At 56.1% G+C, this 25,382-nt stretch overlaps 2 protein-coding genes across 2 annotated transcripts in view; one reads left to right on the top strand and one right to left on the bottom strand.

The window, feature by feature from the left end:
• The window catches only part of CDH23 (cadherin related 23), a 427,421-nt gene that overhangs the window by 48,889 nt on the left and 353,150 nt on the right, over positions 1–25,382 (bottom strand). The window lies entirely within an intron of this gene.
• VSIR (V-set immunoregulatory receptor) lies at positions 784–25,258 on the top strand. Its single transcript, XM_037055830.1, has 7 exons — positions 784–1,051; positions 12,239–12,667; positions 13,350–13,406; positions 19,064–19,171; positions 22,290–22,317; positions 23,623–23,819; positions 23,956–25,258. Exons 1-7 carry the CDS (start codon positions 970–972, stop codon positions 23,991–23,993), a joined length of 939 nt encoding a protein of 312 aa, XP_036911725.1. The 5' UTR covers positions 784–969; the 3' UTR covers positions 23,994–25,258.

Here is a 25,382-nt window from a genome sequence, read left to right as displayed (position 1 = left end):
TGGATATAAAGACTGGAGAGGGGACCCCCTCGGGAAGTTCAGAGCGCTTTGCGAAGGGGAAGGACATGAGCTGAGCCCTGAGACATGAGGAGGATTTGGAGGGGAGGAGAGAGACATCACCAGGGTGCTGGTGTGCTAAGCGGGTGCAAGAGCGGGGCACCCGCGGTGGGGGTGTGTGCAAGTGTGCTAAGGATGCCCAGGCATGGGGAGTGAGATGGGGCAGAGTGGGAAGGGAGACCGCAGCCAGGGGACAGGGGCACTGGTGACTAGCTCTAGCACACGCTGCCAGATGTTGCGCACACACCCACGTGTGCCCTAGTGTAGGGGTGCTCCTTTACTGTGCCACATCTGTGTGAGGTGTGCACAAGGGCGTTGCACGCTCTGGAATCTACAGTCAAGTCTGCTCCACAGTTAGATTTTTTTCACTAATTCATCCTACAACCGGGAGTGCCTACCACATACCAGGCCTTGGGCTGGGCTGGAGGATGTCCGGTACCAGCTCGAGGCCCCAGGCGACTCAAGGGCTGGAGGGTAAGAGCAGACACAGCCCATGATGATTATGCTAAGTTACACAGAGTTGTACTTCTCAGGCTGTGCAAATACACTAATCCTCTGCAAAGAGGAAGCGGAGAGAGTAAAAAAGGCCTTAAAGTGGAGAGCGAGCGGAGCTGCCTCGCTGGGACACTGGCGGGTTGCCCTATGATGCAAACCAGCGGAAGCTCCTCCCATGGGCCCTTGGAGGCAGTGCCCTCTACGGCCTCCTGGGGGCGCTGTGGGGTGGGGGTGCTGAGCAGGCATCAGGCGCTAGCTGCTTTCACTCGCTGGCTCTCCAGCACTCCTCACTTCACTCACTCGCCCGGGAGGTTTCCTACTCTGCCGCGTGTGTTTGCTCCCTGCTACCAAGACTTCCCCTGCGCTTCCGCAGCTCCGCTTCTGCCCCAGGCGCACTCCGCACGGCCTGAAGGTGACATGGGCTTCCCCCCAGTCCCAGAGGCCAGCGGCCAGTGCTGGGGGCCTGTGCTCCTCGCTTTCTTCTTGGCTGCCTCCCAAGGTAAGTTCAGTGGATCCTGGGCACTGAAGCAGAGCATGGGGAGAACACAGCGGGTGGGGTGGGGGGTTCGCAGCCTGGAGGGGACACCCTGGGAGTCCCCTTCAGCCTGCTGTGCCGCCCACCCTCTGGCAGGGAGGCTGCTGGGGCCGCTTGGCAGGAGGCAGCAGCGTCTCTGTCAAGTGCCCTGGCTGGGAGGTGGGCACATCTCTACTCTGTGACAGCTGCCCAAGCAGCTGCCTCTCCACCCCTTTGCTCTCCTGTCCAGAGAGCCCAGGGTGAGAGCAGCTTCTGCAGAAGGACAGGTGGACATTGTGAGGACAGACCCAGGGCGTTCTAGTGGATAGTGCAGTGGCTTTTTCTTTGGAAAAGATTGTATTTATTGATTTCTAGAAAGGAGAAGGGAGGGAGAAAGAGAGGAAGAAAAACCAATCAGCTGCCTCTTGCATGCTTCCCACCTCCAATCTGGGGACCCGGCCTGCCCCCCAGGCATGTGCCCTGAGTGGAATGGAACCAGGGACCTTTCTGTTAGCGGGATGATGCCCAAGCCACTAAGCCACACCAGTTAGGGTACCACTGGCTTTTGACACTTGTGGCATCTCCCTGTCCCTCCCACCTCAGGGTTCCAGGACCTCACAGGGTGCAGGGGGTGTGGTGCTCTCAGCCTGTGCTCAGCCCCCTGGTGACACTCCTGGCTCAGCCATGCAAGCCACTGGTGCATTCCCAGACGTGGGTGCCCACCTTGTCCTTATCCTGAGGGTCGGATGGCTGCGAGTTCAGTGGTCAGCTGACTCCTGGCATCCTAGAGAAGCTGAGCTCAGGGACCCATGTGGGGCACTGGGGAGAATGTGGGACATTTTCCCAGCTCAGCCATGAGTGCCTTCTGGGTCTGTGGATAACTTATGGCATCTTTCTGGCCTCAGTTTCCTCAGCTCAAACACAGAAGCCCTACACAAGGAGGTGCCACTTTCCTTTTTCAAAGTCCAAACTGTTACAACACCAGGTGATATCCTGGCCAGGACACAGCAGCTGCTGGAGGAGGGCTGAGGTCCTGGTAGCCACAGCCTGGCCTCTGGTTCTTGCCTTCCCAGAACTGAAGAGGCTGGACCTGTAGGAATGGGGCGGAGGAGTGGAGTGGGGGGGCTGGCAGGCAGCCTGTGGAACTAAACTTTATGGGGAGGGCCCAGGGAAAGTGTGAGTCATGTAAGGAGTCAGAGGGAGGCAGGAGGGAGGTGGGGAGCTTGGCACAGAGACCCAATGGGTGGGTCTGAAGAAGAGAAACAAGTGGGTGCCTGCGGGCAGCATGATATCTCAGGGCTTGGATGTTGGCCTGGACTTCTGATAAGGAAGAGGGAGCCCACAGGCAGAGCTGCCTAAACTCCAGCCTGGATACTCCATCCTGGGGAGAGAGCTGGGGAGGAGGGCAGTCTCAGTACCAAAGCCATGGCTCATGTCAGGTCATAGTTTCTAGAAGGGGCAGGGGACAGTGGCAGACAGGAAGGAGCTCATTGCTCCACCTGCCCTGTCCCTTCCTCTCCAAGCGACCCCGAGAGGCCCTTCTGTTTTCTTACCCCTCTCCTACCCTCCCCTGGCTGGGCTATTCTCTGCTCAGTAGCCCTGATTTGGGAAACTGAATTCTAGAGAACTAGGGCTTAGGGACCGGCTTGCGGAGCAGCCAGGAGCAGAGAGGCCCAGAGCCCCTCGCTCCGTATTGTCTACACAGCCAGGAGCCTGCGCCATGAGAGGCTCTGGCTATTCAAACAGCTTGGTACTCCCTCTCTTCCTAGGCCCAGCTCAGGGAGATAATTAGGGCTTGAATCAGCTTTCCGCAGAAAGAATTCCCCTAGTTTTGAACTACTCTGAGACTCAGCACTCTTAACTGTACTATGAGCACACTAATGAATATTCCCCTACTGCCTAGTACAGTGTGCGAGGGAGATGTCAGATGCGAGGCCTGGCTGCAGGTAGGGTCAGGGGTTTCCATGGGTCAGAAAGGCCTGCCTGCCAGCCAGCAAAGGTGCTAGGTTGCCCTGGGCAGGACTGTTCAAGCCAAACACATCATGTCTGGGAAGGTCAGATGGAGGTAGCTTGCAGTATGTTCTCTAGCTCTGTGGCTGGGCCATCACCCAGGAGAAGGGTGCTGGTGAGTATGATGCTCAGGAGTCTAGGAACAGCTGAGGATACAGCTTTTCTGGGTCTGGCACAGGATGACTTGGGTAGAGGGAGGCACTTAGGGAGCTAAGAGCCAGCAGACCCAAAAAGTGGCTGAGCCTCTCCTTCCCCATAGGCATTCCTAGGGCCCATGTTGTCCTTGTCATGTCCTCATAGACTGACCAAGGAGTCCCAAACTCTGGGGCCAGCACTGGAGGTACATTGCAGCCAGCGAGGAGAGACTCCACCTTCCCCTTCAAAGTAAACAGAGCTGCAGGGCCTTGTTGAGTAACCCCATGGTACAAGCCTCTGATGGAGCAATGGTCAACTCTTGGGAAATCTACAATCCTCTGCCCAGAGGCTGTGGGTGGTGAAAAACAGCCTTCAGGCCAGCCCATGGTTATGAGGGAACGTCTACCCAATGCCAGGGGCATCCAGCAATACTGGGGAGCCTGTCTCTGGACTGCCCAAGCAGGGCAAACGTTCCCTGCTGGGACCTGACCTCCCTAGGGGAGGTGGGGAGGCGCACTTACTGGAAGCAGAAGGGGGCCACCTCCCTGTATGCATACACACACAGGGCCTCCTGGCAGCGACCCCTTCAACCAGCACAGACAGCCCCACACACTGAGCTTGAAGCCCCAGGTTTCAGGCCAACTATTCATCCAGGAGTAGTGCGGCCTCACGAGGGGAGGGTGAGCTGGAGACTGGCAGTACAGCTTCCGACAGACCCTTGGATCCCCTTAGCTGCACAGGCACGCCCAATGGCACCCTGTGGGGGGACCCTGCATGCCAGGGCTTCCCTTATAGCTCCACTACTTAACCGTTTGGCTTTGGGAGCCAGTTAGCCCAATGTTCAAATCCCAAGATGCTCTGTGACTTTGGACAAGTTACTCGGTGCCTCTGAGCAAGTTCCCTCATCCCTCAAACGGGGGTGATGACAGTGCCTCCCTCAGAGGGCTGCTGTGCCGAGTCAGTGAACAAACACTTAACGCAGTGCCTGGCACCTGGCAAACTCTGTGTGGCATGATGCTGTTTCCTGGCTTCCAGAGGCCAGGTGCCCTCGGCTCCGCATCTGAGCTCCCTGCTGCCTACTAGGCCCCATGGAGTGACCAGAGCCTGGTTTCACGGGGACTGGCCTCTCCAGAACCCTGGAGGTCTAAAGGATGTGCAGGCTGGGTCTGGTCCCTGTAGCACCTACAGGCACCACCTCACCTCCATACCCGCACATGCCCTGACTGGGGATGGAACCTGCAACCTTTTGGTGTCTGGGACAACGTTCCAATCAACTAAGCCACCGGACAGGGCAGGGATGGGGACTTTTCAACTTCAAGGCAAGTGGGGCTCAGGGTTTTCTGGACTCAGTGGGGTATTTCTGGCAATTGATCTCCACATTCATCCTATTTGCATTGGCTGACCATCCCCAGAAGGAAAGACAGTGGCCACCATCAGGCCCGTCAGCAGCTCAGTAATTACCAATCAAAATTGAGCATACCCAGTTCCTTTAACCTCCCTCCAAAGATCTCATCCCCCCTGGGGACATGGGGGCAAGTCCCGCCTTGGCTGCCTGCTCACTGCGGGTGGGGCCACGGGTGCGCACGCCCCCTTGATGTGGGCCACGGTGGGCCGGTGATGTGGTCTCAGTGCGGCTGCCTGCTCGCTCCTGAAGCGCAGCCCTGTGGCAGCGCTTCTGAGCTTCGGTCGTGTGTTCGTCCACTTCGGGATTTCTGCAGTGTCTGCCTATTTTCATAACATGTATTTTTGCCTTTAAATCTATTCTTTCATTTACTAAATCTAAAGTAAATAGATTTGCAAAGGAAAGTTCCTATCACTGCCATAAATGGGAAGCCAGGGTCACTTGCTATAAATAGAAGGAAATTATAAAAGTATATAAATAGGAAGACCAAATAAGGGTAAATTCTAGTAAGAAACGATAGCCTGGGGAAGACTCCACACCCGAAACCTGCTGTCCTTTGCAGAGCACAAAACAAAACAAACCCCAAAGCCAAACCAAAACCAAAGGGGCTTAGCCAATGGCAGATGTTTTGAAGGCACAGTGGCAGCAAACTGAGACTTTCCCTTTGATGTAATCAGGACTGAAAGAGAACTGAAAAGGGAATAACCTTCTCTCCACGTGATTCAGTGTATTTAATGTTATAAAATTAAAACGACCGGTGCTGTGAATGTTGCCAGCTCCCCTCTGTCAGCACAGAAGCAGACCCAACACTGGAAGGACTGCTCCCTGGTGGCAGAGGACAGTTCAGCTCTCTGGGTGGAAGGGAAAGAGGCCAGCACAGATTCAGAGGGCCTCTCTGGGCTTCCAGCCTCGAATTCTCCTAGCTCCTGTCGCACCCCCCACCCNCCCCCCCCCCCCCCCCCGCCCCGGGAAAATACAGCAGGCCCCAGCGAGTCCTCTCCCAGGTCAGGGCCGACTAGCCACCCCATGGCCACAGTGGGAAAGGCAGAGGGAGCTTGCAGCCTCACCGGCAGGGGTCTAAACAAGCTGGGTCCTTATGGGTGAGGCCCCTGTCCATCTGCAGCAAAGAGGTGGGGCCTCTAGTCCCTCTAGAGGGTAGTCTGGGCCAGCAGACCTCCAGAGCCAGACTACCTGGGTTCGAATCTTAGCACCAGCACTTAATTGTCATGAGATTCTTTGTGAGTTACTTAAGCTCTCTGTGCTTCAGTTTCCTCATTGGTAAAATGGAGGTGATAATAGTACCTACCTCACAGAGAAGGAGGGTTAAATCAGAAAATCCATGTGAAAGTGATTAGAATGATGCCCTGCATAGAGTAAGCACCAGCTACTTCCACCCCGCTGAGCCTCCATCCCTGAGGGTATGGCACAGCAACACTTGAACCTGAACCTTGAGAAGCCTTCACAGCACAGGGTCTTGAGAGTAGCTGGCTGGAGCTGGTAGTGTGGGCTGCATGGTCATCCTCAGGGAGGGCCTGGGGAGTGGAGAAGGAGTCACCAGAGAAGCAGCCCCCCGCAGGGCCTCGGGCCACAAGTCCAGGCCCTCCTGGGGGAGGTGTGCTGGCCTCCAGCCTCCAGCCCCGGATGCACAGATGCTTTCTGAAGGTGCTGGAAGTGCTGCTTCCTCCAATAGAGCCTGGCTTCCCCTTCCCCGACTCCCTGGTGATGTGAATGGATGGGCACTTCCTGCAGGGGCAGGTATCAATAAACACATCTGAGATGCCTTTTGTCCTCGATGGCCACGTAGCCCCAGGGGTGGACCTACTGGCTTCAGGCCCTCCGCCACTCTCCCAGGGGCAGGTCCTGGAGCTTAGTGCTGGCAGACTCAGTCCTGATTGGTTCCTGCCTCTGTTTCCCTCTGTGTTCTGCATCTTGATAAAGAAAGAGCCTAGCCTTTCCCTACGCCCTTCATGGACCATCCTGGGGAACAGGGCCTGGCAGGGAGCTGGACTCCAGCCCGGTCTGTCTGGAGCTCCGTCTGAGGGTGAGGACCTGGCCTATTGCTGCTTTACAGGGCCATCAACAACAGAGGATCAGTAATTGTTTACTAAGCGCTCTAGCAGCCCGACAGAGTTCAGCTGTTTGGGTGGGGCCTCTGGCCCAACCAGTTAAGATAGGGACCCGCCCCCAAAGGCTGGGAGGTTGCCTTAGCAACTGCCAGCTAAGCTTATACCCCACCAGGGAAAATACACAAGCCTGTCCACACCCACACACACCCATCTCGTGCACGCCCACAGAGTTTCACCAGGCCCCTGCTGGGTTGGAAAGAGATGAGATGAAGGTCATGAAAACTAGCTTCCCCAGACAAAGCCAGACAAGAGGTCCTTTGCCCTGTGCTGGAACAGAACCTCTTACCAGAGGCTGAGCACAACTGTGGTTGAGGGTCCTGAGTTGGAAAGGGGCAGATGCAAGTTCTGAGCGGATGTCCTTTCTAGAACACGGTACTCCCATGGCCTTGCCTGGGGCCTGGCTCAGGTTAGGACCTTGGTAAAAATTTGTGGAATGCAAGATTGATGTTTTCAGTTTTGGCCTGAGGCAGAGCAAGGACGGCTGTGTGGAAAGCAGAGTCCAGTCAGTTCAAGGTCAATACACACTGAGTAGCTGGAGGATGAGGCGCCTGCCCTGGCCACTAGAAGGAGAGGGGCTCCTGGCTGCAGTCCGATATGTCCAGGCGTGGGTCTCGGCTCAGCCTCACAGGCCCGTGTGGCCTTGGGCAAGTTGCTTGACTCCTCTGAGTCTGTTCCCTCATCTTAAAAGGGGGGTGTTGTGAGAATTAAGTGAGAGGAGTAGAAAGTGCTCAGCAAGTCCTAACACATAAGAAGCACTCGAACCCCCTGTGATTTCTTGCCTGGGTCTCTGCCCTGAGATAGGCAGCCATTCCCCTGTGCTGTAGGGCTTCCGAGCTGGAGGGACTTGGGGAATCTTCTCAAGATAAGATTCAGAAAGTGAGACCCAGAAAAGGATTGGACCTGCCTAAGGGCACACAGTAGGGGTGGCTAAGTGGGGACAGGGGTTCTGGGGTCTGACTACACAGGCCAAGATTTGAATGCTGAGACCTGGAATGTTCCAGGTTCATAGTACTTTCCATCTAGGTGCTTTTGCCTTCTTACCCAGTGGTGGGTAGGGGCCTGGGCTCGGAGGGCAGCACAGTGAAGGGACAGTTCCCAAGGGGCACAGGCTCAGGCCCCAGGCTCTCTTCCTGTCCTACGTCGGCGCCGCCCTGGCGCCAGGGGCCTTCCTCCCGCTCACTCTCCCCAGTGCCTGAACAATGAATGACCCAGGTGTTCAAAAGGATCTGCTCGGACCATGAGCAACATCCTCCCGCTCAATAATTCTAACTCCAGCTGGAATTATATGTATGTATGTTCCCCGATAACACATGTGCCGCTGTGGACGGCATGCGCACTGTTTTCTCCAAGACTGAGCTCTTGAGTGTTCTCCCAAGAACAGGCTGCCCTGGATCCTGAGGGGGCATCTCAGGCACAACAAATGAGGTGTTTTCTCTCCCTGCAGGGCAAAATCCTGTGGATCCCTGGCCTACCCCTTTCTGACTCTTTTGTTGAAACTGAACACCCTCCTCTGCTCCCCCCAAACCTGAATCCTAGCTTCTCGTTTTTTTTACTGAAAGGGGAAGAGGTTCTTCTGGGGTATGTGAGGGGTTGGAGATTGAGCAATGCCCCTCCTCCCACTGCCTCTGAACCCCAGTTCTCTCTGTGCCCTCCTGTGGGTTCTTAAGAAAATTGCTGCAGGGGCTGAAAAGCCCCGCCCACTGCTCTCTGGGTAGTTCTGTGACCCTTCACACCATCGCTAGGACCCTGAGGGCTCTGGGCCTGATGCCCTCATTGGAGGTCCTGCTGCTTGTTCCCACCCAGCCCCGCCCCACTCCACCCCAAGCTTTGCCCCACCTTGCCTACATTTCAGCCCTGCCCCACCCATGACTCTGCTCCCTTAGCAGTCCCCACCCAGCTCCGCTTTGTGCTCTACTTCTTGCGTCCTCTTCTATTCTGCCTGTCCCCTTGCCTCTGCTTCAGATGTGTGGCCCCACCCACTGAGCCAGCCCTCCTGAGAGCCCCCAGGGCTGCTGGATCTGGCTTCACCTCCCAGCTTGGGGTAGTTCTGGGGCTGGAGGTGATGTTGGGAAAATGGATCCCGGGGCACCAGCTGGGAGAGGTGCTGGTAGGAGCTGCCACATGGCCTGCGGCCTGCTGGGGACGATGGGGGTCCAGGGCAGAGAAAACCCCGGAGTCCACTCCTCTGTGGGTGCTTTTGTTGTTGTTATCCTTCCTGAGAGTGCCCGGAAAGGTCCCTTCCCTAGCCACTCCCCACCTCCACATACTGGCACAGCTGCAGTTCTGAGGCCCTCCTCTCACCGCCGGCACGGGCCTGTGAGGGGGAGTCCAGACTGTCAGGGGCACAGCTGGGTGTCTGGGGCTCCTCTCCCATCAGGTCTGCTGTGGAGGTAAGAGTAATGGGTAGGCAGTTGGAGAAGACTTGGTCAGTCCCTGCTCTGCCAGATTTCTGCCGGGAACCCTGCTGTTATCATCTCCTCTCTGAGCTTTAGGGTCCCATCTGTAGGGGGATGGGCTTGGGCAGTAGAGTCCCTCACTGGCTAGACCAAGGAGCCACACTCATGGACCACAAACTCCAATGTCCCTGGGACCAAGTAAATATGGGGAGAGAGTAAAGCAGGCCAGGTACAATATTAGGGAGTAGTGAGGACTGCGGCAAACTGGAATACTGATGCACCATCAAAATGGGAGGCTGCTACTCAGCTCTAGTTGATAATAGTCCTGTAGGAACGCTGGTTTTGAGTTAATTTCTTGATTTTCAAAGGGAAGCTAAGAGTCTGAATTTTCATAAAATTGCAGGTTTTTTAGTGTTGACAATCTTAAAAAAATGTGAAAACCATTGCAGGTCAAACAAAATCTGTCTGAAGGCCAGATGTGGCCTGTGGGTTGCCAGTTTCTGACCATTTTTATTTTTCCTCCAATGTAGTGTCCAATTGCCTGAATTTAATTCTGGCTCTTGTGCTTACTTACGGTGTGATCTTCAGTGAGTTACTTAACATCTCCGTGCCTCAGTTTCCCTATGAGTGAAACAGGAAAAAACCCGACACCCATCTTACAGGGTTGATGGACATAAAACACGTAGCATGGCACACAGTACATTCCATTTCTTCTAGTTCTAACTAGATCCTGCTTTACCTGAAGCCCCCATTCTCCAGGTTCTGAGTTCACACCCTCTGGAACTTCAGGGGAACTACTTTCCTTTTCTGGGCTTCTGTGTTTCTGCCTGAAAAGGAGGCCAGCATTTTGCCAAAGAAGTTCTGAAATCTCTGCTGACCTTAGCAATGACATCCTTTATATCTGGGGCTCCTGGACATGGCTCCCTCTCACTTGTGGGTGGTGACTGGGAGGCCCCAGTGTGTTCTGTCTTCTTTACCTCCTGGGGCCTAAAACTCTACCCTGGCAGACACATTCTTTGGGGCCACGCCTTCCTGTCTTTACACACTTTGCTTTAAATACGCAGAGCTCCAGGACGGGATCACGTGCTGTTATCTGTCTTTCACACCTTAGTGGGAGAGACTTTGAAGCTGGCTTTTCCATTCTATTGTGCAGAACTATCTTTCACTCCTAGGAACTGTTTCTTCAATTGCTGAAATGAATCAGAGACCCCTCTAGCTCCCATGCATCACGCGCCAACTCCTAGCAAGGCTGTTTCAAGCACTTCATGTAAATTGTGTGTAATTCTTTTCTTTTCTAGAGGGGGAGGGAGGGAGAAAGAGAGGGAGAGAAACATCCATCAGTTGTCTCTTGCACACCCCCAACTGGGTCCTGGCCTGTGCCCTGACTGGTAACCAAACCTGCGACCTTTTAGGTCCCAGACCCGCGCTCAGTCCACTGAGCCACGCCAGCCAGGGTGATTATGTGTAATTCTTGCCTCAGCTCCAGCAGGTAGATATTCTCATGTTTCGTTTTGAAATGAGGAGTCCAAGCCTCAGAGTTTAAGTAACTCATAGTTACTGGACTCCAGTGCACACTGGTCCAATTCTAAAGCCTTGCCCCCCACCCTGACAGGGCAGGGCCTTCAGAGCTGCAGGTGGGTCCCAGGCTCTGCAGGCAGGGGAGGGGCCTCTGAAGGAAGTGGTGTTTTCTTGGGTTCAGGCAATGGCAACGCAAAGGACATACTTGTTTGGATTCTATACATGTTCCCAAACTCTCCTTCCTTGTCTGCTTAACTCCCAACTGCCCCTGGGATGCCAATGAAAATGTCACTAACATGTAATAATCATAGCTTTCCTCTCTCTGTCTGCAGAGGGCATTAGCACTCACAGCTTGTGCTCTCGTCTTCCCCCCTTCAGCCCTTTCATAGCCATGTGTTACTGTAGGTGACATGTTCTCTCATGCACGAGGAGACCGAGGCTCCTACAGCGGGTAGCGGGGCCTCCAGCCCTGGCATTCCGTCTTCAAGGGCCAGTGCTTTTAAGGGTTAACACAGTTCAATGCTGAGGGGTGGGGGACGAGGGAAAGAGGACCAGGGATTACATCATTGGCTTACTGAAAGCAAAGTGAACTAGAAAATATTTCTTCGAAGGCTGGGTGGCAGGCTGGTGAGTGGGCCAGATGGAAACGCATTCCCGGTCTCTGTCCCTGAGACACCACTGGTTTTCCAGTTTCCCCACCACCTGGCCTGGGGCAGCCTCTCTGCTCGCTGAAACCCTACCTGTCCATCAACCTCAAAGGCCCTCCGTCCTTCCTGAAGTCTCCTAACCATCCCCAGGAAGGGGATGTCCTCTTTCCTACAAGTGCCTTGAGGCGGGCACCAGTTTGCCCTTCAGCCAGTGGGGTAACTTGGTTGCAAACGCAGGCCTCGTCTGCCCACCTAGGTTGTAAGCTCCCAAGGGGAGGCCACCTGTTCAGCCTACGGATGAGATGCAGCATCTGGCACAGGCTCGCACACCCAGGAGTTCCATTAGTGCTCAGTGATGAGGCGGTGGGAAGGCATGCCAGCCTCGGGAGTGGGAAGGGTCAGCGGTGTTGATGGCCCCCAGAGGACTGGTCCAGGACAAAGGGCTGCTGTTTCCAGACAGCCTGTCTGCTTCCTATCCTGCCTCCCTCCTAACCTCCCACCGATCATTGCTGGGCATGGAGGTCAGAAGTGCCAGGGACCAGCCATGGGCAGAGCCACAGCGCCTGCAGGGGGTGCGGGGCGTGGGAGCTGGAGCCAGGGAGCAAGCTCCACCTGGGAGATGGACGCATGCTGGCTGGGCTCGGTCTGCCCACCAGCTGGGAGTCTCTTCTACTCCTTGGCCAGTGGCCAGGGCCCCTGGGGTGGGGGGATCCCCCAGCTGGGCAGGCTCCCATGGCTTCTCCCACAGAGAGAGAAGCTCCGTGGTGGAGCCGGGTTCAGGAATAAGCAAAGGCTCAGGGAGGTCAGCTGACTTGCCTGGGGCCTGTAGGTATGGAACTCCCATCTTTGGACCCCTAGGCCAAGGTTCTTCCCCACTGTGCAGGCACTGAGAGTGGCACTGGCTCAGGCAGGTGACAGGTTCTTATCTCTCTGGGCAGGTCTGGCGACAACCTTCAAGGTCGCCACGCCGTATTCCTTGTATGTGTGTCCTGAGGGGCAGAACGTCACCCTCACCTGCAGAATCTTGGGCTCCACAGCCAAAGGGCACGACGTGACCTTCTATAAGACATGGTTTCGCAGCCTACGGGGTGAGGTGCAGGCTTGTTCCACTCGGCGGCCTATTCGCAACCTCACGTTCCAGAACCTTCACCTGCACCATGGCAGCCACCAGACCGCCAACACCAGCCAGGATCTGGTCCGCCACCATGGTTTAGAGTCGATCTCTGACCACCATGGTAACTTCTCCATCACCATGCTTAACCTGACCCTGGTGGACAGCGGCCTCTACTGCTGCCTCGTGGTGGAGATCAAGCACCACCACTCGGAGCAGAGGGTCCAAGGTGCCATGGAGCTGCAGGTGCAGACAGGTGAGCACTTCCCATACGGGACATCGGGGTGGCATCCTGTGGGGACAGTATGTGTGCCTCTCGGGAAGGGTGCGTAGCGAGGACAGTGTGACTGTGGGGGTGTGGTGCTGTGTCTGGCGGGGTGACTGAGTAATACTGTGCTGAAGGGCATGTGATTCTACATCAGTGGCAGTCTGGGGCGGAGTGTGAGGTGGGGCGGCCGCAGCACGTGGGGCTGTGTGTATGTAGCTCTCGTGTGGTGGAGAGGGAGGGTGTATGTGGCTCTGTCTGTGACGGTGGGACTTTTTTGTGGAACAGTGTGTATGACCTGGGCTGGGAGCGTGACTGTTCACAACTGCACCACAGCCGGGGGTGTGGGTCTGCCCGGTCGAATGACTGTTGGGAAGTGTGGGTGTGTGCGGGTCTTTCTCCAGGTGAGAGGGCAAGGGGCAGTGGGTGGGACAGGGGTGCGGAAAGGGCAGGTGTCCCCATGCTCCTGGGGTGGTGGGGCATGCCCGGCCGTACAGGGAGAATATGCCTCTGTCTGTGTGTGCGTGTGCATGTGTGGGTTCCCCCGGCCACCACTCGAAGCAGGCAGCAACATGAGTACCTGGGGCAGGAGAGGGGCGCACCAGCCTGGACACGCCTCGCTGGCCTCCTGGGCCTGACACCCACCTAATGACCCTTCTCCTCGCTCCCACAGGCGAAGAGGCGCCATCCAAGTGCATCGCATACCCAGCTTCCCCCAGGGAGAGTGAAAGTAAGGGACCGTCCTCTTGGCCCTTCTGGGTTTTCTGTTCTCCTCTGTCCCCCTGGACCCAGACCCTGTCCTAAACTCTGACCTCATCCCCCCGAGCCCAAGGAACCCCCACTCCTCCTCCTCTGCTTTTGTCTCCTTCTTTACCTGAGCCTTTGGGATGCAGCCCCCAGAAGCCTACTCCCCTCCCAACGCCCAGACCCTTGGGTGCAGAGTCCCAGCTCCCGACTCCCTGGCAATGACCTTTGGCCTCATGACCTCATGACAGGTACTGGGTGCCACAGGCTGCTGACCTTGTTGTCAGTGGGTTCCCCTCCTGCCCACCAGCAGTCTTCTGCCTCTCGGGAAGGTTGGAGGGCTATGGGGGCGGCCTCTTTGCTCAGCTCCAACTACTTAAAGTGTCCTTATTCTGTTCATGGGTGGGGGAGGAGGGAGAGGCTCAAGGAGGAGACAGAATTACCTTTCCTGGAGCACCTACTGTGTGCCAGGCCCTGTGCTAAATCCTTCCAATTACCAGTATCTTGTGGATTCTGCTAAGAACACTGTGAAGCAGGCATCACCATCTTTACCTCACATACACGGGGAAAAGAGGCCCAGAGAGGTGACTTGACTGGTCCAGATGTGCACAGCCAATAAAGGCAGCACAGCTGGGACCGTGCTCACTGCACCCGTCCCACCTCAGGGGCTGTGCCAGGCAGTGGGTAACAGCGCCCTGGTGTTTTCCCAGAGAGGTGCCTGTGGGGGAAGGGTGCACTGGTCTAAGGGGCACCTGGACCCTCAGAGGACCAGTGTGGACCAGCCACTGCCCAGGCCCTGGAGACACAGAAGTACAGGCCTCCTCTCTGCCCTCTGGGAGCACATGGCCAAAGACCAGGGCAGGAGCGGGGGCAGCTCGACTGCAGCCTCCGCTAAACCCCAACTCAGAGGCTGCCGTGACCTTCTACTCAGACCACTCCTTTTAAAAAGACCAGCCAGGAACAAAATTAGCAAACCCATGTTGATCTGAGGCAGACCTACACGGACTGCAGAAACTCTTTGGTTCAAGCCCCTCTCCCTGCACACCGCAGAGCTAACATGTCACTCGACACCAAGCCACTGCCGTCCTCACTTCCTCCACCAGCGACTCCCTGGTGAGGGTGGAGAGGGGCCTCTGAGTGGCTCCTTCCCACGCAGCAGTCTCGAGACTGAGCACAGTTGCCCATGCCTGTGTACAGGACAGGGTGCACTGCTCCTGGTGGGACACAGGAGTGCCCACTTCCCCATCGCTCCTTCCACTCTGAGCAGCCACCCCGTCCCACTTCTTCCTCCAGGAGCTCCTACAGAACTCCTGCAGAGACAGCCGCTTCCGCCACTCTCCCCATTTCACCGATGGGGAAATTGAGGCTCAGGCAGGTGAAGGGACATGCTCCCAGTCTCTCAGACCCAGATCCAGGAGGAGAGGCCAGAGTGCTTGATTCTCAGAGTACAAACCCTGCCTCAGTGCCGGGCTACCTGCCCTGCAGTCAGTACTGATTTTCTGATATTAGTTGTATGAGTTAAGTCTTGGGGACAGGGACAAGGGTGCTGGGGTGGGGCTGGCGGGGGGGTGCAGTGCTAGACAAAGCAGGTGCAAAATGGAGAGGGAGCTGAAATGGGGTTCATTTTTTCTGCTCTAGATTCTAGAGAAGCAGCTGCTAGAGTTAAGGAATCAGAAGTCACTTGGGAAATCTTAGGGGACCAGCTGATAAGAGCCAGAGGGTGAGGCAGAACCTTGAACTTGACTGCCAAAAGTGGGTCAGACTTCCTTTGCTGGGCACCTCTGCCCTCAGGTTTTAACTCTGTCTTCCTTTCTAATTCATGGGGTTGTGCAGCCTCACCCTGCCCCCTGTTTCTCTGAGCTACTGTCCAGAATGAATTGGCTCCCTGAGGGCCAGAGGGACATGTTTGCTTCTGTTGCAGCTGTTGAGGGCCAGAAGATGGCTTTAAAGACCTCCAGGGTCCCCTCCAATCCCCTCCAGACTCTTGGTTCTGCAGGTCTGGAGGCTACAGCTGTGGTGGTGTCTTGGTCCTGTGGCGGGCACTGTCTCAGATAAGAAGACACCCAGCTATACTTTGGGGTGGGGCGGGGGGTTCAGACAGTGTGTCCATTCTCTGGGTACCATGTGTGCTGAGATACGAGAGCAAGTGTGTCCCTTTCCTACTACAGGGAGACAAATGTGTTATCTAAGAGGCTGACTCAAATGCCTGCAAGGCCAGGGAGCTGGTGAATAAGGCATTAGGGAGGGGCAGAGACTGTGGCTGGCGCCCCGCTGCCAGTGTTTAAGTGCAGTTCCAACTGCTGCATGCCAAGAGGCAGGCCGAGGGTTGCCAGAGCCACTAGATGTTCAAGCAAAGTGACAATTCCACGTTTTGTGTGAACGCTCAGCTTAAAATGTGGAATTCGTTCTAGAGAAAGGCAGTGCAGTGACATGCGTGAAACCCGCCAAGTTGTGTAACCCCTCTGGGCTTTGTGTCCTCATCTGTCTAACAGAGATGATTACAACCGCGCTCCCTTTCCGCTACAGTGGTGTTCCATACGTGACGTGCTAGGAACCGTGCCTGGCACAGAGTAAGTGCCGTGTTAAGTGCCGGCCATTATCACTTCTAGTGCAGAATCCCAGGCCTGGCTTCCGAAGTCAACCCGCCCATCCCTGCGCCAAGGCGAGATGGCAAGGAGATGGCAGCAGGCAGCGGACACGTCCTAGTGCGTGTAGAAACATTCGCCTGGTGCCCCAGGTGCTCAGTGGGCCCCGGGCTGGCCGCTGTGCGCTGCCCTCCATGCCTCTTACCTTCGGAAAGGTCCCAGCCCCTGCTCACAGCCTGCCTGGGCACCTGATCAGGTAATGATGCTTCCAGCCAAGAAGCTGTGAGTTTTCCTCCTCTAACGGCGGCCCAGTCTGCTCGTGTTATCTTTGGGAAGCAGGAGGGCAGCTAGTCTATGTATGAAATCATCTGAAAGCCCATGTCAGCCTGAGGTCAGGGGAAGTAACAAGAAAGGAGTGAGACTGAGGAAGTTGGTGCCCCAGAAGCCCCAGATTGCTAGGGGTTGTGGTTTCTCACCGACCCCAGAGAAGGGGGCTGGGTACCCCAGCTCTCCTTCCCTAGACACAACCTCCCTTCCTACCCTTCACCATAGGGGAATGTTTTGGTTCGCTTTTATCCAGCCACCTCCCTGGAGAACCAGGCAGCCCGCCCAAGTTTCTCCTCTGTATACTCCCCAGGGCACTAGCAGGCCCAGGATAAAGACCTCTGAGCCGGCCACATCCACCCCCCACCCATCGCATCCTGCTCTGAGGGCCCGAAGCTGCCTGTTGCCTGTGCCTGATCACCTTCCCAGGATGAGCCTGGCTCTGGATTGCTACTAAGCAGAGCCGCCCAGACCCCCAACCCCACCTCGCGCCCAAGTACTGGCTATGCTTGTGCGGAGGGGTGGGGAGCTACAGTGGAGGCTAGACTCTGCAGAGAAACCCATGGATTCAGGGGGCTGTTGAATCCATGAAACAGTCCCCAAACTTCTGCCCCCCCTCCCCCCCAACCTTCCTGTCTCAGCCTTAACTCTCAGACCAGGCTGTAAGCAAACCAAGTCCTGACCCCAAAGATGGGCTGCAGATGGATTACCTTTCCCCTGGGACTGGAGTCAGGCAGGGAGATTGGCCAAAAGGGAGCCGGACTTAGTGANGATTCAGGGGGCTGTTGAATCCATGAAACAGTCCCCAAACTTCTGCCCCCCCTCCCCCCCAACCTTCCTGTCTCAGCCTTAACTCTCAGACCAGGCTGTAAGCAAACCAAGTCCTGACCCCAAAGAGGGGCTGCAGATGGATTACCTTTGCCCTGGGACTGGAGTCAGGCAGGGAGATTGGCCAAAAGGGAGCCGGACTTAGTGAGCACCTGACTAACCTCATCAAAAGTTCCACCAGCCAGAGGAAACCTGCTTTGAACGCTAGGAAAGAGCGCTTTGCAACCCGCCTCTCTGCCGGTGCTGGGGCAAGGTCCCGAGGCGGGGTCTAGAACTGCTCCAACGCCTGAATTACAGAACGTTTTCACTTCCGGTGTTCCATGTCAGAACACAGCCTCACTGAGATCTGCGGAGAGGCCTGCTTTAACACGAAGTCAGATTTGCTTTGTAATCAGCATAGCCGCCGTTCCTGCACCCGTGGGTGCTTGTAAGGTGACTGAAAAACAGTTTGTTCTCTTCTGTGGTGTGAACCAACCCCTGAAAGCTTGTTTACACCATCGGGCTGTTTAGCAACATGACAAGGCAGACATAGCCTGAATAAGTAGTTTGCAAAGGCAACCTGAGACCACAGCCCTTGTGCCTTCCCGAAGCTGCCAGGTGCCCAGTGGACACTGTGACGAGATATCCTGGCCCATCTTTTGGGAAGGGCTAACACTGGGAAGCAAGGGTGTTTACACTGGTTGTGGTTCTGAGGGTGCGTCTGTTTCTGTTCCCAGTTGAAGTCCCGGAGTCAGCAGACAGACAAAAATAAAGCAAGCCTCTCACACTGTCGGTGGGAGCAAGGCACAGCGCAACCTTTCTGGAGGGAGAGTTAGCAATAGACAGACTGAAAACGCACATACTCTCTGGCTCAGGGCTTTCACTGCTAGGAATTCATACACAGGTGGACCTGCCTGAGTGAGCAAAGGTGCAGACACGAGATGGGCATCGCTCTGTTATGGGTTGTGTTGAAAAATGGAATCGACCCGCACGTCCCCCACAGGGGCTGTGTCAGTGCGTTTTCGGGGGAGCAGAGTGCTACAGCCCGAGGCAGAGTGAAGTTGATCTCCGTGCCCAGCAGGGGAGCTGTCCGAGCTGGGCTATGTGGGAACAGCAGGGTCACATGGAAAGCACATCGCACAGATGCTGCAGATGCAGAGACGTACCTAAACCTCACGCAAGAAAACCGTGGCCCCTGATTCCTTCTTTGGAGGAAAACACTTTAAACTATTTTTTGGCTGAAACTGCTTTTTGTAATTTAGAAAGTTAGAAAATTTTAAATATCAGATAAGAATTCACGTTTTTTCTAGTTCTTGCCGCGTGACTGGAAGTTTATCTCTTCCTGAGCCTCTGCCCTGGAGCTAAGCTGTCTCTCAGGAGATAAGTGTGGCTCTTTATTAATTCACTCTTATTGTGGTAAAACATAACATTGGCAGTTTTAACCATGTTTCAGTCTATGATTCAGTGGCATTAGTTATGCTCACAAGGTTGTGCAAATATCACCACTGTCTATTTCCAAAAGTTTTTCATCACTTGAGCTCCATTTGACCTTGAACTCTGTGGCGTGGGGTCTGTGTAGGGCCTGCTCTCCTTTTTCAGGGAGCAGCGACCTGTGGCCCAGGGCAGTTGAGCTGTCCCCAGTGGCTGGCTGAAGACCATTCTCGCTCTTTCTGGGAGCTGCCTCAGCTGTAAGCAACTGGCGTCATTTCTGTACCCTTTGGGACCACTTGGGGAGAAGGCATGGGGCTGCCTTTGAAAGGGGTGCCTAGAACTACCATGCCTCTGCAGGTCACTGAGGGTCTGGCTATGAGGCCTGGGTAAAAGCGGGTCCCTCCGCTGCCCGGCCCTCTCTCTCTGGCCTTCAGTTTCCCCTCAGGAGGAACAGTGTGAACGGGGCTTCACCCTGGCTGCCTCTCTGCCCTTGCAGGCATCACGGCTGCCGCCCTGGCTACAGGCGCCTGTATTGTGGGCATCCTCTGTCTTCCCCTCATCCTGCTCCTGGTCTACAAGCAAAGGCAGGTGACCTCCAACCGCCGTGAGTATCCCTACCTTCCTGGGTGGGTGTGAGTGCGAGTGACCTGCCCCAGCTGCCAGCTTGGACCCTGGGATTAGCAAAGGCAAGAGGCAGGCAGAAGCTACTGCAGGCCCAGCAAGGAGCTGAGCTTGATGGTGGAGCGGAGGGGGCTCAGCTGGGCCATTGGCAGGGCCTGAGTGCCCACCAGCCCCAAGCAGTGCTGGCTCAGCACTCAAAAAATATCTATTGATGAATGAGTAATCACAGGGAGCAGTTCAAATTGGTTTATAAAAACGCTGCCACTTGGAGATTTTGGGGGGACCTGATGTAATGTATGGGTGAGCTTTTTTTTGTTAGCTTAGCAATATTTGGGACAAAAATGACCTTTGGATTATCATGACTGGGAGGGATCTTGGACCTAACTTAGTTCAACTCTTTCCTTTTACAGCTGAGAAACCTAAAATCTGCAGGGTTAAATAACTAACCAAATGTTACTTAACTTAGTAAGTAGCAGAGTTGGGACTCAAACTCAGAGCTTTCCGCTCCTGCTTTTTCCAGGGAATATAATCGAACCATATAAATAAAAATGCTTGTCAGCATAAGCGTCATAGCCAACAACCCCCAACTGGCAAAGCTGCTGTGCCTGGTACCCTACCAAGCTTGTTATATACATTCTCTCACTTTGCCCTCATTGTCCCCATTTTACAGATGGGCAAACTGAGGCACAGAGAGGGTGGTTAAACAACATGCTTAAAGAACCTCCCAGCAAGTAAGGGGTAGAGCCAGGCTTCAAGTCAGGGTCACAAACACCTTTGCACACTCCTCTGTGGGTGATATTGCCCTTTGCCCTTCTGATCCCACCCACTAGCCTTGGCAAGTCTGAGTTCCCTGGGAGCAGGAGCATGGGGACCATTCCCCCCACACCGTGGCCCTCGCAGCACCTCCCCCAACTCTTTCCCTCTGCTTTGCTGCAGAAGGGAACTCAGGGAGAGGTCCTCTGTCACCAGGTGGCTTTGGCTCACACCTGACTTCCTTCGGCTGGACGACGGGGACAGCTCACACCCCTCTCTCCTGGGGGCCCAACATGGAGCTGCACAGTAGGGCCCTTAGGGGCTGTGGCCGCCTCTCCCTTACTCTTAGGACATCCCCATCTCACCACACACACCACAACCCACCTACAAAATGCCCTGAGGTGGGGGTGGGGGCAGGTAAAGTGGTTGGAGCAGAAAGAGGAAGCTGGGGGCTCAACCAGGAAGAGAATCTCAGCAGCGCTGCCATCGGCTCCTCTGTGCAGCGTTTCTGCGAAGGTGGGTGAGGGGCGAGGAGGGAGAGGTGCTTTGCCAGGCTCGGCTCCAGATAAACGGGTGACCCTGCCGCCCTTACTCCAGACCCCAGCGCTGCCTCCATCAGGGAACAGGGACTGGGAAGCGCTCCAGGCAGAGGATGTGGGAGGAGGCGCTGCTGTTCCTGCCTTTGTTGCCCCGCGGGGTCCCCAGAGGTTGATCTGAGACTGTTGCCCTGTGTTCCAGGCTGGAGGAAGGAAAATCAGAGAGGGGACGTCCCCTGGCCAGGACACTGGGGGACAGGGGGTGGGGTGTCCTGAGGATATGAGGAAACTGGGGTCAGCCCCCACTACCTCCTACTCTGCACATTGGGACACCTCTGAGGGATTCTCACACAAAGGGACCGGGAAGGGACAGATGAAGTGGATGCTGAAGGACTGGGCCCACACTGTCCCTGATGCCGAGCACAGCCTCTGAAACCAAACGGGCCGTTTCCATGGTGGGCGGCCCCTTCATAGCCTCGTATCTCTCCATTTAATAGATACATATATTCAAAGTATTTCTAAAGCCAGTCCCTCCACCCTTTCCAAAAAAGAAAAGAAGAGAAAAGAAACGAGTTGTATGATTGAAATCTTTGGAGACAGACACAAGAGATGCCAGCGGGGACCAAGCTAGACATGCCAGGTGCAAAATGGAGAGGGAGCGGCAATTTGGGCCATTTTTCTTGATCTAGACTCTGGAGAAGCAGCTGCTGAAATTAAGGGAACAGAAGTCACCTGGGAAGTGGCAGGAATCAGGCCACAGAGCAGAGGCTGAGTGGCTTGGAGCCTGGTACAGAGGGTGTGCTTGGGAGGGAGCCCCGCAGGGAAAAGGGGAGAGAAAGGGTTGGGAGCGCTGAGGAGGGCGGTGTGCTGCAGGGGCCGGTGGGGCCGGAAGCCCATCTGCCAGGAGACAGAGCCTGGTTTCCCCACTCTAAGGTGGGGTTGCCAACCCTCACCCCAGAGGGACTATAGGGAACCCACACGAACCCCAAAGCACAGGAGTCCCCGCCGAACGAGGGCCATGATTCCACCACCACAGAGATTTTGGGAACTTTGTGCAACTTCTCTGCGTGGTCTGTTGCTGTGCCCCTCCCCCACCATCTGTTTCCCCATAGTGCTCAGCAGGAAAGCTCTTAAAAACAAGAAGGATCCGTGGGAGTACGGGGGGGCTGCAAGAAAGAGGGAAGTTGGAGGCACTGCATTTGGTTGGTGTCCAGTTTGGGGGGTGGGGAACCCCGCAACTGGGGTGGGTGGCAGCCACTTGGAGGAGGAGCAGACAGTGGTGGGATGGCTAAGAAGCGATGGGGTCTCAGGCTTCCCAAGAATCCTCCAACAGATGTCACTGCTGAAGCCACTGTGTTATGCAACATGGAGGATGGGACAGAGAGGCCCAGGAACCCTCTGAAGAGGAACTGACCTTGCAGGACTTCCACCCAGAAATCACAGATGAAGACCAGACCGTGGCAAATGTCCAGATGGGAAACAGCAAATTCAGGAGACAGGCCTTTGGGTGACACGTAAACCCTGAAGGTCTGATACCACCATAGGAGAAAGCATGCGCTGCCTGTGGTCTCCTGGTGACAAATGTCCTACACACTTGTAAGATGCAGGCTGAGTCTCACTGGCCACTGAGGCCTCGTGTACAGGGCACCACATGCAGGCCTTCTGATCGGACGGGTGTGGGACCTGGGGCTGGGCACGGCCCGGCCTGGGCTGGCTCCCGGTCCCCAAGGGGCATCTGGCGGCAGGGGCAGGGGTGTTGTCTGGGGAAGCCTTCCCTTTGTGACCAGCTTCTCTCTGCCTGTCTGTCCCTAGGTGCCCAGGAGCTGGTGCGGATGGACAGGTAAGGCCCGTGGAGACCTCCCCAAGAAAATGTCCTGCAGCTGCCCCTGCCCTGGCTGAAAGCTTGGCAGGCTTTCTCCCTTCTTGCCTCCAGGTGCCTGTGGCTCTGTGGGGCAGTGCCTGCACTCCAACTGCAGCAGAATTTAATGTAGAAGCCGGGGGAGACTTTCAGCCAGGACAGATCGACACTCCCACATTTATCTGGATCCTTTCCCCTCTCTTTCCTGGTCACGGGTTATACTGGGACAGGGGTCAGCACACAGACATGGCCTCCCTGGTCCTCCCTGTGTCCCCAAGCAGCTTTGAGGAAGGAGATATTCCTGTGCTTTAGAACCCTGTTTAGCTGCCGAGCACAGCTGGTTAGGAGAGCATCTGCTATCTGCCACGGAGGCCTGCACATCTGTGCATTGGCTGTTCTCTCTGCCACCCCTCACCCGGACGGCTGAACTCCTACACTGCTGGGATAAACCATGAACCCACCTTCAGGGCTTAGTGGTCAGTGGGCTGGGGTGGGGAAGGGAGAGGAAGCAGCTGAGCAGGGGCAGACACCGAAACATGCAAAGAGGCCAGCACACCTGGAGCTGCGGCCCCTCCCTGCAGGGCGCTCTGAGGAGCAAGCTGCCAGGCCACTGCCCACATGGGCAGAGGCTGATGGGGCTCAGAGAGGCACAGGAGGTCGGGGATGGAGAGGATGGGGGTGTGTGTGCTGGTGTGCCCTGAGCGAAAGCTGGCATTGGAGCCTGGCATGGAGGGCATGCTCGGGAATGCGCCACACTCAGGAACTGGCTCTGGGGCCTGCAGCATCAAACCCGGACCTCCTCTGGGTGTTTGAAAGGAGTGATTTTCAAGACAGGTCAAAGGCCTGCTGTGACCCAGCTGGGACCTCAGCGTTAGAGGGGTCTCTAGAGGTTGTCCCACTCCTGAGGGAAGAGGGTAATAAAGAGCACCCTCCCTTCAGCTCAAGACCCACTGTAGGGACATTCAATCCTAATGCCATTGACTTGACTGACCAAAGAGAAACTTGTCCCCAGATTCCTGAGGCCAATGTCCTGGAAGTGCTTCTGACCCATGGCAGACGGTCAGAACACAGGGCGGAGCTGGGGTCAGATGCCCTCGGCTCAAGGCGGGTGGGAGAGTGCAGCCGTGGCCTTTTCTCGCTGGCTGGATCCTCTTTCCTGCTGGGAGGGGCTGCTGAGGCCGGAAGTAGGAAGGCAGGGGATGGGAAGGGAGGAGAGAAGGAGGGCAGCGGGGTGGGCAGAGGCCCTAAACCCAGGCAGCGCAGTGACCTTCGGTTCTGATTCTCTAGCGGCAATGCTCAAGGACTTGACAACCCCGGCTATGAGGTCTCTCCTTCCCCTCACGGGATGCCAGAGGCCAAGCCCAGGCCCCCACTGTCCTACGTGGCCCAGCGGCAGCCTTCTGAGTCTGGGCGGCACCTGCTCTCCGAGCCCAGCACTCCCCTGTCTCCGCCAGGCCCCGGGGATGTCTTCTTCCCGTCTCTAGGTGAGTGCTTCCCTCAACCTGCAGAGTATCAGCCCTGCTCTCACCCTCCTTGGGAGATCCTCACAGCCTCCTCGCTGACTTTGTGGGGTGAAGGACAAAGGAGTTCCCATTCACTCAGCTTCTCCTTTTTTTGCAGACCCTGTTCCTGACTCCCCAAACTCTGAGGCCATCTAGACCACCTGGTCTAGAATGGGCAGCCGTGGCTGGACCTGGGGCAGGTGCATTTCGGCCAGGCTGGCCCTCTGAGTGGTCCCTTGGCTGAGGGCCTGGTTTCCTCCCTTCCGTTCTGAGCCCAGACTCTTTGAGATAACCCTGATGGCCAGATTCTTAACCCCTCTGGATGCTATGTGGCAGAAAGGAGAAGGCCAGCCCCCATCTCAAGAACGGTGGCGTGCTGGGATCCCAGCCCAGAGACCGGAAATCTGCCAGCTACAGATGCCAGATGGCCTGCGTCCGAAAAGCCCCAGAATTTCCAGCTGTGGGGCAGCCTCTCTGGGACATGAGCTTTGGGACTTGACAAGACACATGGGACAAGATGGGCACTGTGCAGACCCCCACCCGCAGTGCCACCCTCCCCAGAGTGAGACGCAGGATGAGGTGTGGAAAGAGTCCCCTCCATTGTGTTGGGCCAGCTCCCCCCTCTCTCCTGAGGCTGTTCATCTGTCAGACTCGCTCTTTGTAACCGTGGGGCTCTGGGGCTGGGCCTGCTGCCCCTGGGCTATGGCAACCCCCCACCTACCACAACTGCCTCCTACCAGTTACCTCTCCTTGGGGCTGCCGGCAGGTTAAACACATCTGAGGCTCCCACGGCCTGCACTCTGGTCTCCAGAGTCCACTGGCCAGAGGCCCCCAAATGGGAAGTACACATTGAGGCACGGCAGCCATTGCGAGCTGACTGGCATCTTGGGCAACGGAGGCCAGGCCACAGGTTGCACACCCACCCCGGATGGGGGTGAGGGAGAGCCCAGGGGCCTGCTGGGAAGGTAAGTGGAGAGGGTTCCACTTCCCCTGCCTTCCCCCTCGCCCTCCTCCACTGCTCAGTGTGGCCAATAGAGAGTGACCACATAATGTATTGTACAAACTGTGACACTTGAGAGTGAAGAGGGGGTGCTATTAAAAAGCACGTGGGCAACAGGTGCAAACCCTGTGGACGGATTGTTAAGAGCTGGGTTTAAACCCCTGCTCTGCTCCTGAGGTGCCTGTGGCCCAGTGAGCCCGCCCTGCGTTGTTCTTCTGTTCCATTCAGTCTGCTGAGGGCTCGCTGCAGAGCGACCCTGGCAGGCGGGAGGAGCAGGACACAGCCGTAGAAGGGTTTGTGGCTGCTCTGCTCTGCGCCCTCTGTTCCCACCTCCTGCTTCAGGGCATTACTCGAGTTTGTTTTTACACATATATGCAGGAAAGTCCTTTGTGGAATTTTATTAAAGGGCTATGAAGCATGAGAGGAGTTGGGGGGTGTCTTTGTACTCTGGAAATGGGGAAGGTGGGGCCTCAAAGGGGGAGGGTGGGAGCTGGGTGGGAGCCGAGGCACTGACTGCAGGGGGCCCAGCTTCAGCTGGGCATTTG

The sequence above is a fragment of the Sturnira hondurensis genome, unplaced genomic scaffold (assembly GCF_014824575.4).
Source record: "Sturnira hondurensis isolate 20B ecotype Veracruz unplaced genomic scaffold, ASM1482457v3 Scaffold0008761, whole genome shotgun sequence".
NCBI lineage: Eukaryota > Metazoa > Chordata > Mammalia > Chiroptera > Phyllostomidae > Sturnira > Sturnira hondurensis.
Note: the sequence above shows the minus strand (reverse complement) of the source record. Positions and strands in the feature narration are given on the sequence as shown.

Excerpts from the sequence above, each read along its gene's own strand:
- VSIR (XM_037055830.1), top strand. The coding sequence starts at position 970 with ATGGGCTTCCCCCCAGTCCCAGAGGCCAGCGGCCAGTGCTGGGGGCCT. Across the intron at positions 12,668-13,349 it reads GGAGCTGCAGGTGCAGACAG|GCGAAGAGGCGCCATCCAAG; the intron begins GTGAGCACTTCC and ends TCGCTCCCACAG. Across the intron at positions 13,407-19,063 it reads TTCCCCCAGGGAGAGTGAAA|GCATCACGGCTGCCGCCCTG; the intron begins GTAAGGGACCGT and ends CTGCCCTTGCAG.